The sequence below is a fragment of the Haemorhous mexicanus genome, chromosome 1 (genome assembly GCF_027477595.1).
Source record: "Haemorhous mexicanus isolate bHaeMex1 chromosome 1, bHaeMex1.pri, whole genome shotgun sequence".
Lineage (NCBI taxonomy): Eukaryota > Metazoa > Chordata > Aves > Passeriformes > Fringillidae > Haemorhous > Haemorhous mexicanus.
Window position 1 is genome coordinate 18,887,558 of NC_082341.1, and position 18,700 is coordinate 18,906,257.

General features: G+C 39.9%; 1 protein-coding gene across 1 annotated transcript in view; it reads left to right on the top strand.

The window, feature by feature from the left end:
* The first annotated feature begins 1,463 nt into the window (after positions 1–1,463).
* LOC132325101 (LIM zinc-binding domain-containing Nebulette) overlaps positions 1,464–18,700 on the top strand; it is a 246,884-nt gene continuing 229,647 nt past the window's right edge. The window contains exons 1-2 of the mRNA XM_059841999.1: positions 1,464–1,752; positions 2,746–2,840. Of these exons, the coding sequence (XP_059697982.1) occupies positions 1,684–1,752; positions 2,746–2,840 (164 nt within the window). The 5' untranslated portion in view covers positions 1,464–1,683. The remainder of the gene's footprint in view (positions 1,753–2,745; positions 2,841–18,700) is intronic.

Here is an 18,700-nt window from a genome sequence, read left to right on the forward strand (position 1 = left end):
CGCAGGATTTGTGAAAAATGATCATACTGTTGTCAATGAGGAACAGTCAGAAGACAAATCTTAAATTCTGTATCAAAGGTAATTTGGTTAACAACAACAAGAAAAAGATCTGCTTCAGGATTTTTGAGAACTGCAGGTTGCTAGCACTGGCTTTGAAAAGGACCAGCATGTAGATCACAGGAACAGAAACGGGGCTGGTCAGCGCATTGTCTATTTGCTACAGCAGGAGATAGCCACAGGAGGCAACAAACATTTACAGGACTACCTGCAAATCTGCTTTCCTGTTGCTTGCAGCACAGCCAGCATCTCAACATTGAGTTTCATCGGGTGCCAGATGTTTCAGGCTAGATGAGGCAGAGGCAGCTTTACAACTTCCATCATGTAATATTTAAAGCCTGATTAGGTGTTTCTCATTTAATCACATATATTATTAATTTCAACGAAATTACTGTTTCTCCCTGTGCCTTTAAACAGCCAGCGAATAAAAGTTGGGTTGCTAAGGCAGAATTATAGCCAACTATTCCAGTTTAGCTAACTGCATTCTGATTACTTAATAACACCCAAGTATGTGCAGAATTTGTCCTTGCTGTGAGCCACACAGAGTGTTGCACTACTGAAAAAAAACCCACTGAAGAAAAGGCTGCGCTGCATTGGCTTAAGTGCTTTCCTCAGCGTGGTTTATATTCCAGGTAGTTGAAGAAGTCCTCAGCGAAGAAAAACCGCATGAGTCCTATCTGTACCGCTCCACAGCGCTGCAGAGCAAGTCAGAAATGACTGCCCAAAGCCTGCTCCGAGGAGCGTCATTTGCCATTCCGGCTGCGATTCTGTTGCCCCGCGGGACCGCTGGTGAGACCCGGCGAGACTCAGCCCCGGCAAGGCTGCAACGCCGCGCCCGACAACTCATCGGGCCCACGGCTGGGAGAGCGCACAGGCGTTCCGCACCCGCTGGCGGCCGCGGGGCTGCGTGTGCGGCGGGCGGGCGGGAGGCCACGGCCGGCAGGTGCCCACGGGCGCACGGCCAGGCCTCGGGCCTCACTTCGGGGAGCTCCCGAGCTCCCCGCGGCCCCGGCAGCGCCGTCTCTGCCCCGCGCTCTCGATCTCGATCTCCATCTCGATGCTCATGTCCACCTCCCTCTCCCTCCCTCTCGCAGGGGCCGGCCCCGCCCCGGCGAGTCCCGGGCAGGTGCGCCCAGAGGCGCAGCGGGTTCCCCCCCGCAGCCATCTCGCCCCGCTCGGGGCGGCTGCGGCGCGGGGCTCGCCCTCCCCTTCTGCCCTCCCCTTCTGCCCTCCCCTCGCTGCGGGCCGCGCCGGTGGGCTTGGCTTGGCTTGCGGCTGCAGCGCGGGGCTCGGCGTGAGTCACGCAGCCCGCGGCGCAGCGAGCCGAGCGCGCAGGCACACGGGGGAGGCGGCGGGGGCGGGCGGCGAGCGGCGGGGGCGGCAGCGCCGGCTCCCCGCCCGCCCACTCGCACATGCTGCCGAGCCGCAGTCAGCTGGAGCGCCGCTTCCTCCACAGCCACCGCCGATGACCTCCTCGCCCGCCCGCAGCCGCTGAGGACCCCCAGCGTCCCCGCCAGGGCAGGGGATGATAGATCGGCCTCCCGCAGCCCCGTCCAGCGCAGCCCGCCGCGCCGCAACCTCGGCCAACGCCGCCCGCCGGAGCCGTCGCCCCAGAGGAGCCGCAAAATGAACCCCCAGTGCGCCCGCTGTGGCAAAGTGGTCTATCCCACCGAGAAAGTCAACTGCCTGGACAAGGTGCTGGGGCGCGGGGGGGTGGCGGGGACGGCGCCTCCCGGGCGTGCCCGTCCCGCTCCCCGCGGCTCCGGCGGGGCGGGCAGGGCAGGGCCGAACCGGCGGGGCATCGGGGCGAGCCGGCAGGTGGCAAATGCAGCGTTTCAAGGGCCGCCGCTGCGCTGGCATCCGCGCTGTCACCGCCGGCGGGGACAGCCGCCGTGTCACCGCGCTGGCGCGGGGCGAGCGGGGGCCGCAGCGGCCGGGGCGCCCTGCGGTGCCCGCCCGGGAATGACGGTGCCCGGGTTGCCACGGCCTCTCCGGTTCCCCGAGGGATGAAGTTGTAGGCGGCCCTTTCCCGGCTGTAGTTGCCGGTGCCTCCCCGAGCTGGGGCAGTTTCGGCTGCCCCTGGCGCCATGGCCGGCTTGGCGCGGACGGGGCCGGGGCAGCGGGGCGGCGGCAGCCCCATCCCGCGGGGGCGGCCCCGGTGGCGCCGGTTACAGCCCAGCGCGGTCGCTCCGTAAATAACAAGAGTGAGGCTGTGATAGATGCGCCAAATTACCGTCCCCGGAAAGGCAAGGCGAGGCAGTAGAAGCCACAGGAGGAAAATGCCGTATTATGTGCTAAATTTAGTGTCTGTGCGGCGTACCTAAAAGCCAGCCGTCACATTAGTTAGTGATTGCATTCGCGTAGTATTGCATTCTTAGCAAGCGGCCTTTTTTTTTTTTTTTAAACGAGGAAAACGTCAAACTCCTGCTTCAGTTATCTTTAAAATTATCCTGGCAAGGTCAGCATGCAGGGATGTTGGCATTCACCTTAGCAGAGAATTTACATTTCTGAGAGTGTTTCAGAAGTACCTTTGGTTTCATGTGAAAGTAACTATTTTGATTTAGTTAAGAGATCTATAATGCATGGCCAAAATATTGACGGGTAATTGTGTTTTTATGTTTACCATACCCTAACACTGCTTTCAAAATATCAGTACCATAAGTAATTCTACTTTACATTTATTTACAGTACTGGCATAAAGGATGTTTCCACTGTGAAGTTTGCAAAATGGCTCTGAACATGAATAACTACAAAGGATATGAAAAGAAACCTTATTGCAATGCGTAAGTATTGTAAATGTCAAGTCTTGCAGAAATGCACATGAAAAGAAAACCTGGCTGTGGATATTGTCAAATAGATATTGTTGTGCTGTAAAAACTTCATCTGGAGAGAGCAGTACAGTCCAGCAGGAGTATCTTTTCAGATGAGGTATTCTACTTGAATTGGTGTAATAGATGATGAAACTATGTGATTATGATGTGTTTAGGCAGTGTTTTTCATATCAGATCTGAGGATACAGGGTTTTTTCCCTCCCAGAAAGTGCTGGATCTAATACTGACTCCTGCTACATTTATTATTGGCAGTGCTGGATTACAGTTGTCCATTATGCAGCTCTCTATTCAGAGTTATGGACCTGATCAGCATTTTGTAATAAGAAAACAAAGTGCTTCTCAGTTGTGTAGTTAACCAGAGACAATACCCTGTTAGAAATCATGACAGTCTGTTTTTAAAAATGTTAGTTTTTCCACATATCTCATATTTCTAAGCTAGGTATTTACAAAATGATTGCTTTTACTGCTTCATGCTATTTTGCTATTCTCTTAGATTTTGATTAAGAAAATGGATTAATTTTGGTTTGATTATACTATAGTATACTCATGTTGCATTCAACTTTTAGATTTTATTGTTGTGTGAATTTTGAAGCGTGCTTTGGTATTTGGCTTGCAAATGCTGCAGAAGAGCATTTGATACACTGAGAAAAAAAAGTTGCTTAATGTTATTTGTACCATGCTTCTAAAATTTGCTAATTGCATTTCAGTGTGTTTTAATCTTTAGAAACCATTATAATATGCTATTTTAGAAGGATAGCTCTCAAGATTTTGCACTCAAATGTGATCTTATATATAACTTGTATGTTGCTGCTATTTTCACTTTTATGTGATTCAAATATGTTTTAACAGACAGAGTTTTGAAGCTATGGACGTGTTTTATTTTTCTTTAGAAATATTCTCCTATACTTAAGATATTTGTTTGATGTTGAAGTTGACAGTCTATGGCTGGCCATAACAGAAAAGTTTAACAGCATATGGTAATTTCTTTCAGGCTAAAATTGAATCCAGTCAGTGTCTAAAATACAGATTATGCTATGAATCTGCTGTGCTGCCAAAACTTGAAACACCTGTTTCAGTGTGCACAGTTGTACTTAGATTGCTTTAGGAGCATATGGAGTTACATATGTAACTTCCTAGCTTTCCTCCAGTGCTCCACACAGTGTAGAGGGTGACATTAGACCTCTCCTAACAGAGTGAGGTCTGTTGCCAGCGTCACGGGCTGGGAGAGCCGTGTAGGAAGGGAGTTGTGCTCCAGCAGGTGGAATGCTGCAAGCTGAGACTAACCCCGAGTATTGGCCCTGGATGGGACCCTGCATGTGGTACTGTTTGAGTTCAAGTCAGGCTTACGTCCTTTACAGTAATTATGACTCTGATAAGTGCCTTTTACCTATATTTTGGTCGTTGAATTTCAGTGATACTTTGATTGCTCGATCTTTCTCGTCTAATCAGATACTTACTTGTACTTAAAAAGATTGTTTGTTTATAAAAATCTCCTCCATGCTGATCCATGGTTTCCAAGCTGTGCACATTTAACTTCTGTTGCAGGAGAGTTTTTCATATATGCAGTTATGGCCTGTGTGTGTCCTTCTGTTGATGGATGAGGGGGAGTAAGGATGACGGATGGATCTGTTATGTACCATTCAGGTGCTATTCTTCCTGGCAGTTGCTTTAATGAGCTTTGTGAGAGTGAGCCTTGAAAAAATAATCTCTACCTTTGAAATGTCTCTCAAACCTGATGTATGAAATGGCAAGCAGCAATGTAAAATCATTTAAAAAATGGGGGATTTTTTTCCATTAAAAGAGAGACAAAATATAATGTGTAATATCAACAATATGCATTTTGTTCTTAACTTTCAGTAAGCTAAAGTTTGGTGGGTTTTATGCCCCCCCTTTTTTAATGAGAAATCTTAATCATATAATGTAAATAATTTCAAGTGTTCTGTGGAACCCTGAAGGGGGGACTGAGGTCTGCTTTGTGGTTTCAACAAACCTTAATATTCTTCAAAGGACAGCTAAGGTGTTTTTGCAAAACTGTGTTTTGAAAATACAGTTGGTTTAAATTTTGAGAGAATCTTTGCATCTCAAGGGTAACTAATTTGCAAGGCAGACACCATTACAGTATTTCAAATAATGATGTGTCTTACTCTGTTTTTATTAGCAAGAAGTATCCATTTTTATGTTAAATGCTGCTTGATCATAAAGTCTGCAAAGAAAAGAATGTAAATTTACTCATACAAACACGTACAAACACTTGACAAAGACTAATTACTACTAAACTGTTTATTGAGGCCATCCATTGATAAGAGTGCTATTTGTAGATAAAAGTGAAGAAGTATGCACTAATCTGAAAGGGAGAGGAATGCCATGAAGTTGTTCAACATGTTTGGAAGCCATAGTTAGTTTTTCATAAGGACAAGTTGGAAAGCATGTATCTCTAATAATATCTGTATGTGCTTTGATAATTCACAGGTCAGATAAGTTTATTGAATATGTTTTGACCTTCGGTCTGAAAATCGTCCATTCTTTTGTTTATTCAGTGGCTGAAATGAATGAATTTTGTTACTTTGCTGGTAAAGATCAGAAAATATTTAACTGTAAAACATAATTGTTTTTGTGTTAATATAACAGAATGCTCATCTGTGATTGTTTAAACTATATTTTTGGTGGAGAAAGTCAGGTCAGACATAATAAAAGGAGCTAGCAAACCATGAAGGAATATATTGCAAACTACTTTAATTCAGTGACCATTAGAAAAGGGCAGAAATATTTGTTAAATGCAGGTTCCTGCTTTTTTTAAAGGCTTTTGTTGGACGTTTTTCCATATTTGCATCTAAATGATTGTACACCTTCCTTGTGATAAAGAGACACTGATACCAAAAGTAATGACTGGGCTACTGACATAGCTTCTGTAAGTTGCAGATCTATGTAAGATTTAACAGCAAGGTTAAAGGGAAAACTTTGTGTGTATGTGTACAGTACGGCTTTGAAAAGAATCATCTTTGAATCATGGAATTTTCAATATCTGTCTCCTTTAAACCTTTCAGTTCTCTTACTTGTAGAGAAAAGCTTGAACAACTTTGTTCACTCTTCCCTCTCTTTTTTATTATTTACATAATTTGTGAATGGTGTGAGTCACGATAGTCACTTCTGCTTGTTTGTGTAGTGCTTATGGTATGGTGCTTTTATCTCAGCTGGGACCTCCGAGTGGCACAGTGCTGTAATAATAACTCACACTGCTGTGTTTCTCACTTCTCTTGCATTAACATTTCATCTGAAAGGCCTCATGTACAACATCTTGAGGCTTGTAGATGCACATGGACACAGCTGGGTTTGCCTTAATGACTTTGCTCTTGCCTTTTATTTACAGTCTGTTTTAGATATGCCATGATTCTGGATTGCTGCCTGATTTGTGAAATAATGTTGATGAAACAAAGGGCTCAGACAATTTTGCAGTTCAGCCAGGTGCTATGCTTTGACAGAAGCAGGTGAATGAGCCATTCTTTGATGCAGATCTAAATCCCTATTCCACCTTAATATCTGCAGATAGATGTTATTAAATACTTGTTAAATATATGTGGAAATGTCAAGAAGAAAAGTTGATATTACTGTCTTTTGCAAACTCAGAGCTGACCCTTTCCAACTGCAAATAACCAAGATGATGCAAGGAAAGGAATGGCATTTTGGCAACTTACTTTTTGTTCTCAAGCTTGTTAAATGATTGAATCATGTAGGATGATTTTATGGTAACTTATTCTTACGGATGTTCATATAAATTCTCCTTTTGACAGATTCACTAGACCAAAACATAAGACTACTTTTTATGCAAAATGTAGAAGCTGAAATGCATATTTTTGGAATATGCTCTCTGCATTAGCTTTACCTGCTGATGCAGACAGACTTTCCTGTGTGTGTGAGCACATCCAACAGAGATGTAATTTTTCATTTCCGCAAACCTAGTAGCTTCAAGTTCCATAAACATGATGTACCCTCTTGCCAAAACAACCTCACTATTGCAATAAATTCTTCTGAAATACTTAGTATATAAAATTTTGCTAATTGCCTGCACACAGGGTAGTTTCATTCAAGTTTTTATATATGACAGCCACCATATGGAATGGTTACATAACTTAAAATTTAGATCAACTGTCATCAGTCTTAGTGTGAATTATTGACTTGAAGAAAAACTCATAATCACTTTTTTCTCCTAGATTTAATTTCTTTATAACTTGTGCTAGTAGGAAATAGATATTCAAATACTTTTGAAATATTGTGGTGTTAGAAGTACTACAGCTTCAATGTGCAAGTGCAGTCAAACCCTACATTTTATGATACTCTAGGGGAGGGGTAAAAAAATGTAAAAGTGATTTTTATATCAGCTTGGAAATGATAAGAACATGGTACAACTTTCTGGAGAGTCACATGGTTTGGAAAATAGCAGCAGTTGCTTTTAATCAGTGGATGAATGTGGTCATTAAGTGGAATCCATTGTCTTGAAAGGCAAACTTATGTATAGAACTTTGCTTTTATCTGTGAAACATGAGCTTTTTTTTGTTTATTTTTTTCTCTACCAGTGAGAAAATTTCAAGATGATGACTAGGAGTATGATGATATTATTCTCACTAAAAATAGCTAGCATTATCTTAGTTTTCAGTATTGATTTCAGCAGGTGGTTATTTCTCAATTTAAATATGTCAAGAAGAAAGAAATTTATGTAAGAAGCAGAAAGAATAAGCCTGAAATCTGATGGGGCAACTTCTAAGAGTTCCAGTAAAGAGAGTGCACAGAATAAACAGGATTTTCAAATTCTTCATCTTATCTGGAAAAGGAACAGGCCATAAACTCCCTTGCAAACCTTCCTAGAAAGCAAGGATTGCACTTTATCACTTTATTAGCTTTGTGTATTGAAGACTTTCCTGTTAAAATGTATTATTAAATGGGTAATGGAAATAATAAAATTGCTAGAAAGACAGCTGGTAAGGGTCTCAGCTCAGAGCCAGTTACACTTATATCTTTAAAGTCCATTACTTCTTGTTCAGCATCGTACGGGTATGAACTCCAGTATTTAAAAACAAAACAGCTCTAACTCGGTCCTCATCCTGATAGACTGTATTTTATATTAATTCTTGTTTCTTTACCTTCAATTATTTCCAAAGCGTATATATCTCATTTCAGTGCCCAGTGGGACATTACCAGGGCTGGTACAACAATAAGAGTACTTGTACATAATTTTTCTCCTAAATCCCAGTACAGTCTTTGCCTTTTAATTTTTTCTGTCGTAAAACCTGAACCATTGTTAAATTATATTTGGATTCTTGTGGGCTATGTTTTTATGCAGAATTGCAGCCTCAGCAGTGGTTATTATCCATTATCTGAGCAGTTAATTGTTCTTGGCTAAACACAGAATCTTCCACTTGGTTCTCATTGAGCTAAATCTCCTCTTTTTCCCTAGGCTGCTTCTCCAATTTGTCAAGTTCATTTTATATTCTAATTTTGTTCTCTAATGTGCTTACAGCCCCCTCCTATCAACCTGTCAACCCTCCCACCAGAAAGCCTGGAAGCACATCACAAATTTAATAAGTATAGTCTTTATTTCATCACCCAGATTGCTACCTGAAGGCCTGGAAGGGTGTTGAGAGCAGTATGTACCACCGTGGTCTGATGCAGCAGCCTTCCCTTCTGTAGTGAGCAGTGATCAATAAGAGAATGACTTTACCTATTCATGGGGTGCTAGATAAAGCATTGAGTTCTGTGGGAGAAAAAGTAAAATTGTGAAATAGCATAATCATGAATATTTATGTAGACTCTGCTTAAATCTAAGGGACAACGACAGTTAGAAGAAACATACATTCCTTCTGCTCAGTTCTGTGCTGTTCAGTATTCAGTCCAAATTATTATTGGTGGTACCCAATAATGTAAAGTAAAGCTGAGCCTGTTTGCTAGAACAGTTGAAGGAGCTTCTTAGGCAAAATATATTTAAGTCTCTTAAAGGTGTTTGATGCATATATTTAAACTGTTCCAAGAAGGCACATAAGAACACTTTGTCAGAGTTGCTGAATAATGTGCATAAGGCAGATGGTGGTTAGTTGCAAAGTAATTACTAAAGAATAATCATCACTGACACTCAGATCTTGGGATGGGTTGGGCTGTTTTTTATTGCTATGACTGCATCTGATTAATGGGATACAAACCCATTTCTTGGGTTCTGTTTCAACATGTTTAATTGGCCATGTCCTGATTTCACGTTTGGTCAAGATCTGCTTATATTAATTGCATGGTGGGCGTGCAGGGAGAGGACTGTCAGCTCCAGCAGGTCCCTTGGTTTTCATTGTGGCATGCTGTGGAGAGCACCATGGTGACCTAGAGCTTAGTGCAGCCAAACCTGCTTCCCTGCTGGTCCTAGTGGAGTAGAAAAACAACCCCAAGGGAGATGAATTGTTACCTTTTCTCTCTGAGTTGATGAATTCTCAGATTTCATTGAGCTGGTTCTGTCATGTCTAGTTCCTGATGTGAGTATAGGGTCTTGTTTAGAATTCATGTTTTAATATTTTACCTGTAGGTAAAATACTGTTGTTGCCCCTGTTGCTGCTCCAAAGCACAATTACAATTTAGTATTAATTACAGTGTTGCTGGGACAAGTAAATAGAAAATACACAGATGAATATAGTGCCTTAATTTTATTTGACTGAAGACTGCACTAAGCATAGAGAACTTTGCTGTGTGGAATCCTGACCTGTTGCCTGTTGATGTCTTGGCTAAAGTTAATGTGTGTTATTAATATCTATAATTATTGGTTATTGTAGATAGCAGATAATTTCTCCAAGGAAGAACATATGCATACCCTCAGCACTTTTGGTCATAAAATATACTAAACTTATTACTGTCTCAATAATCACAATCTCAGGGGATTGTGATTATTGAGACAGTTTCAGTAAAAGGGTTTTTCTTTGCTTGCTAGTCTTTTAGCAACTGTTGATTCTTAAGATAATCTTCAGTTTTCTTACTGTTGCTTTCTGTACTCAGTCCTAAAGGTTGATGAAGTTGATTTCATTATATTTATTAAAATATTAAGGCAACAGAACAAGAACCATAGGTTAAATTTTGTGATTCTACATAATTTGCTTCTTTTCATTGCATGGCTTGAGTTTTGGAACCAGTTGTAACAAGCCTGTGAAGTCTTGATGGTATGGTTTGATAACAGCTTTGTGGTTTAACTGTTTGGGGTTTTAAATGTTCTAAACCATAGAAATTCCCATCATATTTGCCAAAGAACTTAAGTGTTTTCACTTGGCTGAATTTGAAGTTCTGTGCCGCTCTGCTAATGTTGCTGTTGGTAGCGAATAAACCTGCTGTCCTGAAATGCTCTCTCTACTTTATAAAGCTCAAAGAAAAAGAAATATGTTGCAATCTTTCATACAATTTTGAATTTTTTAGAGCTGGTGATTGCCAATTGAGAAACTCAACATCGTGTCAGTCAGCTCAGTGTGGAGCAGCATGTGTTGCTGTTTACATACAATGTCAGTGAAAGCTTACTGTAATTATCCAGACAATAAACTATCTTGGCTGAGTAGTCAAGTACTTTTATTTTAATAATTTTGAATATTGTGGTGTGCTTATAGAAACTTGCTAAATTTAGGGATTGTAGAAGTTACACTGAGGGCAGTGTTTGGCTATGTGATGTTGAAGTCCCTTGAAAAGGAGACAGTAGGCAGGACTCACAAGGGAAAAGTTTGCCCTAAGAGGAGGTGGGTGAAGTATTTGTTGAATAAATTGTCTCTTGTTATAAATGACACCAGCCAGTTCATGCTGCCTTCAGTTATGCCATCTCATACTGCAGCTTTTTTGGAAAACAAAAACCCACAATTAATTCTGCTTAATTTGCAGATCAATCAATTTCTTCTCTCTCTGCCTCCCTCTGTCTTCTGATGTTGGAGTAGATGTTACATCAGAGTTGGCTGGGCTATTTTCCCTTGCTTTCTCTTCATGTTGCCTCTCTAATTTTCATTTGTATTAGGGGCAAAAGTCTGGCTGATAAGTAGTGCAGAATTTTTAGTCTCTCCTATTTCCTCCTCCCCATGTCTCCTGTTTTCCTTCTCCAAAAACTTCTGTTCTTGGTGTGCAGCAATTGTGTGGTGGCAACTGACCCCGTCATATCTAAGTATGAGGAGGGCACAAAAATGTGCCATCAGTGTCACACTTGAGAGGAGACTACAGCAGCTTAAAAATTGAAAACTAATTGTAATTTGACCAGTTGTCATTTAAGCATATATTGCAAAGGCTTTTCTGGGAAGTGCATAGTTACTCTTTAAAGAGGATTTCTAAAAATGTAGAACTATATGGATACTGGACAAATTTCCTTTCATACTTCACAGTATCAAAAATTCACACTATGTTTTTTCCCCTCTTAGGAGAGAAAATGTGTGGAGGTAGTCCATCATGTTCTTGCTCTCTAAATAGTAGGTTTTTTCATGCAGGTGTATTGGTGTAATGCCAATTTCACAGATTTAAAATAGAGTTGTGCTGCATTTTAATTTAGTTATACCTCAAGTATTTTTTTAACCTAGGAAACTAAGTGGTAATAGCTGTTTTTGTTTTTTTCTGTTCCAGTTTTACTCTGGAAGAATTCAATGCTTGTAATGCACTTCCTTTTGAAATGAGAACACTGTATACAGAAATACTTAGGGAAAAATTTTAAAGAAAAAAAAGATGCTAATTTCAGACTTAATTAAAACGCAAGTGGCTAAGTTTGTGGAGGGGAAGAGTGGCAAGAGGAAATAAATTGACTGAATAAAAAAGCATGGACTATTTCTGCTGAGCAGTGTAGAGTGAAACACATTCAACACAGTAGGGTGTTATGTTGCATAGTATTGGTTGTGTGTATTTGCAGATGCAGAAGGGAAGACATTTCTGACTGGATTTGCTCAGTCATACGTAAAGAAAATGGACCAGTATGAGGATTTCTAGCAGCAGAAGTGCTCAATAAGTGTTTGATCAGGAGATTATTAACATTGTTAGAACTGGCAGCATGCTTGGTGTGTTGCTGCTGTAAGGGAGGTGCCAATACATGTTTTAAAGCACCTGCCTGGAAATACGTATGTTGAAAAGCAAAGCTTCTTAGAGGGCTTGGAGTTACAACTAAGCTGTAATATAGGAAGGTCTGAAGTAGTAGTATATTTTGAAGTATTTGGTAGGAATTTGTCAGGTGATTAAAAAAGAGATGAAGCTTGTTAGAACAGTTATTAGCATATTTTTCAAACAGTGTCTCATTAGCATGAAAGTGTTAGGAGTAATGGAGAAGGTCTGGAAATAAAAATGTATCAAAATATATATTTAGAAGAATAATATTGTCTGAAATATGACACCTCTAGTAATTTCCCTAGAATTTAGCTCATTTAACAGTGATGTCTACTTACACTACGGGAAAAGAAGAGGGTGCATCCAGAGAAAACAAGGATATATGGGAAAGAGAAATAATTTATAAAAATGTTGGCTGAACTTTTCAGTTTAGTAATAGCAAACTTTCTGAGATAGTTGCACTTTTGAGTGTTTGATTAGGAATGGGCTCCTATCATCATGAATCCTGTCATGAGCTTTTGGATTATTTTGATCTGAAGATCAAAATGGAGATTAAACAGACATTTCCAGATACCTCAGTATTGATACTGCTTTGTTGCTTCTGTTATAATTGTGTCAGAAATGTTGGAAATCCATTTTAACAAGAATAGAAGAAGCTGGAAGGATAAAAAGGAAGACCAAGTAGATGAGCTTGGATTGAGTTAATGGTCAGTCTACTCCATGCCATGCTTCTTCACACAGTCAGGTCTCAGTTCTTGTAGAATATTTGGTCAATCTGAGTTCCTTTAATTCTATCATTATTTTAATGATAAATGGATATTCAGAATAGGATGTACTGTTATATGAAATGTGATTAGGTTTATTGCCACTGCAGGCACTGACTTCATCCAGCTTTGAGGAACATGCAGTGAAGTGATTGTTATGAAGTTAGGAATTAATGAGCAATATCGTGACAATTGGGGAAAAGTATTGTTTCTAAGTTTTATACTCCCTGAAAAATATTTCTGTACACAAATAGTGCTCCTAGAAAGATGAAAATCTTGAGGAGAAGCTATGAAGTGCAGTGAGAGTCATGTGAAAATGAAAACAGTGTGTGCTTAGTTTTTTTGATAGTCTAATTCAGCAAGGGTAGATTGTAAATACTCTTTTCTCTATTGAGATGAAGATGGATATTCTGAGCAGTGATAATTTAGATTGGTGCTGTTGATGTTTTGCATTTATTAATTATGAGCAATTTATTTTTGTAATTTTATTGGAAAAGTTATTTTTGAAATTTGTCTTGAAATGTAAGAGATCTACAAAGATAATTGATTCTATAGGCTACCAAGCTGCTTTAGTACCTGTGGATGTTTTTATAAAACTTGAAAAACGTAGCCCTATTTATAAATATTTGTTTTCTCTACTAGTTGTTTCAGGAAATTTGGAAAGACATTCTGAAGTCTGAATTCAATCTGGTTAAGCTGTGTATTTATTCCTGCATTAAAGAGCTTTCAGGATGACTCCTGTCTTTGTGGAGGTGAGACTTGAAAGAGCAGCATTCAATTTCTTATTCTGATTAAATGCTTAACTTTCATGACCATGCTACTGCTGCTGTTTCAAGCCTCATTTGGGTCAGCAGCAGGAGTCTCTCTTACTGCCCAAAAGGCAATGACATATTATGTCTGTTATGCAGAATAATACTGTGTATGCAATATATTAAAAGGAAAATTTAAGCTTCTTATGCTGGGTGTGGATGAGAAGGAGATTGTAATGGACTTTTAGAAGTTGAAAGAAACAGGGTAAAAATGGTTACTTTTCTCTAATTACTTATTTCACCCTGAGGAAAATGATAGCTCCCCATTTTTTGAAGCCTCAATCCTGTCACTTTTGTTTTGAGAGGACATAGGTCTGACAGTTTGCTGAGCAAAAACAGACCACTTTTGTTTTCTTTGCCTTTTTTCTTTGTGCATTGGTAAAATCACCTGGCTGGTTAGTGTCTGATCTCTCCAGCAGGTTTCTCACCTCCACTGCAAGCCTCATGTGTATCAGTAATTCAGCATCTGATGTGCTGTGAGCACTGCCCCTGGTGTGGGACAGGTGTGTCTCCCTTGTTGCAGTGCTTGCACACAATTTGGGCGTGCTGTGTAAATGTTTAAAGGTCACTTTCATGTGTATCCCCAGACTGCTGCCAAGGCAGTACTTCACAACTGGGATACGAGATAACTAGCATATACTGTTAATAGTAACTGTAACAGCTTATACCAAAGAAATTGGAACTGGATATTCAGGAACAGACTTGTAACAGATCTTTAAAGATGACAGTCTAGTAGATTAATGTTTCAGAGTAATAATTATTACTAATTAATTTTATGCCTGTTAATTTTTCTTTTCCAATGGGACAATTTCTTACTAGGAGACGCTTTGCATGAATTTGCCAGTTTGAACAATTTTTTTCCTCCTGTAAGAATCTATATGTTATCTTTGTTGGTTTTGTAGTTGTAGAATGCTTTCAGGGACAAAGTATTTAATTTTGTTGGTTAAGCTTATTTTGCTTACATGTATTTTGCCAAAACAAGTACTATGTAATTAATACAGACAATATTTCAATATTTTCATATATAAATTTTGTTATAGTTGTATTTCACATTTAGTGTTATGAAGACAACTTACAAATAAGAACCTATGAATGTGGAAGCCGATAAAATACATTGTTTTCAAGAGCATGGACTTGTAATATAGTTGGGGTTCTTCCCTATAGCTTGTCAAGAATAGTCACTTTTAGAGAAAATGTTCCTTTTGGAGAAAAGTTTTATTCCAATTCTTCTCAAAAAAAAAAAAAAAAAAAAAAAGGCAGTTTCTCAATCAGACCTGATATTTAGAATGGTGTATGTATTCATGCAACTGGATTTGAGAAAATGCTGCTTCCTGAGGTGTGGGAGAAAGTTAAAAAGAAGTTTGTAGTAGTGATGGCCTTGTGGAACACTGTAACACACAGACTTTATACCTGTTGTAGTCTTGTAGGAGGATACAATATAAGAAAATAAAGTTAGTATAGAAAGTAATCTTACCCCTAAGGAGTTGCAGCTGAGCCAATTATTAGAGATTAGGAACAGGCCTGACTCTTAACAGGCCACAGCTGTAGCCAATTAGAAGAGTGTTATAAAAGAGTGGGCTGAAGGGGAGTTGGAGTCAGTTGGCTGCTGCGAGAAGAAGGAGGAGTCAGTGCTTAGAGGAGCTGCCTGCAAGAAACATCAAGGAGGTACGAAACTCTAGCAGTATGGAACCTTTGCAATATAATGACCATAGAACCTTTGCGATATAATAACAACATAGTCTCTATTTTTAATCTTTTTCTTTTTAGGCATGTGGTTTTTAAATTTTATTTGGGATTTATTAATATATGTTTTGTTTCTTTTTTATATAGACTTGAATTATTATTTTGGGTTCTGACCCATTATTTTAACATACCAAGCAGTGTGTCAGAAAAGCTGTCCACAACATGTGTGTTGAATATTGCCCTGGAAAGTAGTAATCAGTCATCCAAACAATCCCAAGACTGTTAAGATGCTTACAAAGTCTTTCAAGATCTAACTTAGTTTGACTTCAATTCCTTACCTTCTGTGGTTTGTGTTTCCTGTATGATTGTTCTATGATTGTTCTAGAAGGTTTTGTCTCAAGCTGTAAAACTGATGATTTATCTGCCAAAGTTTTTAGACTTGCTCTGAAGGTGCAAAATCAAACTTAGTCTTATAAACCAGGTGACATTTGGAACCCAGTGTCTCCTGTAGTCACATGTGTGATGAATATATTGCTAGAATGGAGACTTTAAACAAAGTAATGTAAAATTTAAGAAACGTGTTCTTTTGCTCTGTGAGTGATGTTTTTTTTGCTATGTGTTTTTGAGAGAAACCTTTAAGAAAAGAGGAACTCTTTTATTTATACAGTTATTTTTATTACCCAAGATAGAGATTAATTAAAAATTTTATTATGTTACATACAGAAACATCTATATCCCTTACATACAACAAGAACAGTGGGTACTGCTTTGACTAGTTTATTGATAGTTTTAGTGTAGACTGTTACAGTTTTGGTTATTTTAGATTTATGTCCTTGATGCTTTGTTATCATCACAGTAACATGACCAGTAATGTCTTCACTGGTTTTACATGTTCCTATGCAACATAATTGTGTAGGAACTGTGAAAGTTAAAGTTAAAATGATTCTCTTACTTTTCCTTCCAACTGTATGCATGCCTGCTTTCACATGAACCAATTAAAAAAAAAAATTTCTGGATATGAAAAGGTACAACTCTAAGTGCAAAGCAAAAATCAATAAATTGTGTTGTTTACCTATCTTTATTGCATATTATTTGAAATGTGTTTATTCTGGAAAGAGTGGCCTTGGTCATTTCAGTATAAATATTGCCTGCAATTTTTATTTTGGGCAGTTTAGGTCAATGAGACAACTTAACAGTAACAGATTTTTTTCTGTCCCAATGTAACTTGTGAGAATGGTTATTTGTAGTTGTCCCCAGAAAGTCACACCTCTAAATAGGAATGCACTGAACACTTGAAAGGAGAAGACCCCTCAGAATCAGAATGTCATTTTTAAAGTGAAATACTTGAAGAGTACTATCGTCCACTAAATAGTTTGTTTGCAGTGTGCCTGTTATTGTTGTAGCTGAATACTTTTTTACCCAGGGGATGTTAGTTATGTAAAGCTGATGGACCAGTGTGTTGTGAAACAGTACATGTCTCGGGGAGGGGGGGGGGTGGGGCTGGAATTCTTCATGTCCTGGAACATCATTTCAAGGGACTGACTAGTAAAAGTGAAGACAAGTAACTGAAACAGCCTTGCCATAAGTGTGCACTATTGAAGGAAGTTTGAAAGAATTAAATACTCAAAAATGCCATGTGAATGATAGTTTTTACCACATGGTGGTAGATTTTTCAGATGCTGTATTGAAGGGGACTTTTTAAACATTAAAGGTGATTTTTGGATGTGGGTGCAACATCATCTTAGAACTGGTGCTTGTTTCTCCTAAACATTGTAACTCTTAAACATTACTGGAAAACAGAAGTGTAGACAAAGTCTCTGAAAAGTAATTGAAAAATTAATTGAAGTAGGCCACTAATTACTCTACATTCTCTTTTCTCAATGGGAGGAATTAAGAAATACGGCCTTTTGTGCATTTTTGAATGTTCAATTTGTCACCCTTTTCCCAGCAGGAGCGATGTGCTCAGTGGAATATCTTGTGGTTTGATTTCATTTGTGTTGCAAGCAGAGCAGCTTTTATTGACTTTACAAGAAGATGCGCACGTTAGTATAGTGGATTATGTAGTTAATTTATATTTTGACTGACATAAAATATTAAGACTCATAACCATTTCTCTAGGACAAGAAATATGTAGAGCAATGGGGAGAGAAGTACTTACTGCTCTGTGCCAGTGTGGTACCACTGGCACAGAGCAGTGGTAAATTAAAGTGCACTTGTGGTGAAAGATGAATGGGGAAGTAGAGAATTGTGCCATTCCAGGAAGGCTGGGGTATGGACAAAGCTGTCACTGCAGGAAAATTTAGTAGAGAAAGGGCTCTACACATATTATAAGTTCTTTAAGTGTTTAAAAGATGCAGAAGAACTTAAAAGCCACGAGTGAATAAAGTAGGCAAGTTTTCCTTTCTGCTCTATCCACAGAGTTTGTTAAATGATTCTCCTTGCTCTGGTAGCAGAGAGCCTGCCAGGAGTGCATTAAGCATCGTGATTAATATCTGTCACATGTTTGTTCTCTCATCTTCTTCCCAGCTGGTGGTGTGTATATGCAGTGCACTTTTTTCTTACGTTTAAAGAAAAAACTCTTTGCAAAGATGCATATATGTGTAAAATGAGGCAATGTTAATTAAGTGGAACATGTGCTTGGAGCCAAAAGGGCTTGTGATATTCCTGAGTTCCTGAAAACTGGGCTGAACAAGGAACAAAGTATTTTCAGGAAGATTTTGTCTCCATTACAGCTGATTTCTGCTCTTGTTGTAGGGATGGCTTGTGAGCCAGTAGTAAAATAACAGTGTTTGTCTCTTAAGATTGAGTTAACGCAGCCTGGACTGTAGCAACCATACCCTGATGAATCTGGGATCTCAAGGAGCAAAGTCATGATCCTGAATATTGAAGAGTGAACTTCCAGTTGTTGAAGGAGTTGGTGAATAAGATCCCCTGGGAAGTTGTCCTTAGGGACAAAGGAAGTGACCAGAGCTGGCAACTCTTTAAGGCCACTTTCCTTAGAGCACAAGAGCTCTCCATCTCAGTGTGTAGGAAATCAGGCAAAGCAGGCTGGAAACTGGCACAGCTGAGCAAGGATCTGCTCCTCTCACTGAGGAGTAAGAAGGGAATGCAAAGCTCATGAAAGAAGGTCAAGTGACTTGTGGAGAGTATAGAGGTATGGTTGGATTGTGCAGGGATGGGGTCTGGAAAGCCAAGGCACAGAAGGAACAGGGCTTAGCAAGGGAGGTGAAGAATAACAAGAGGGGTTCTGTAAGTCAGAAAAGAAAGGGCAAGGACAGTATACCCCTCCAGAAAAATGAGAAGGGAGAACTGACAATGGATATGGAGGAGGCTGAGGTAGTCAATGACTTTGCCTCAGTCTTTTCTGGCAGCCAGACCTCCCATATCACTCAAGTCTCTGAGCCTGCAGGCCAGCTGCATCCTGGGCTGCATCAGAACTGGAGTGACCAGCAGGTCAAGAGAGTTGATTCTCCCTCTCTCCACC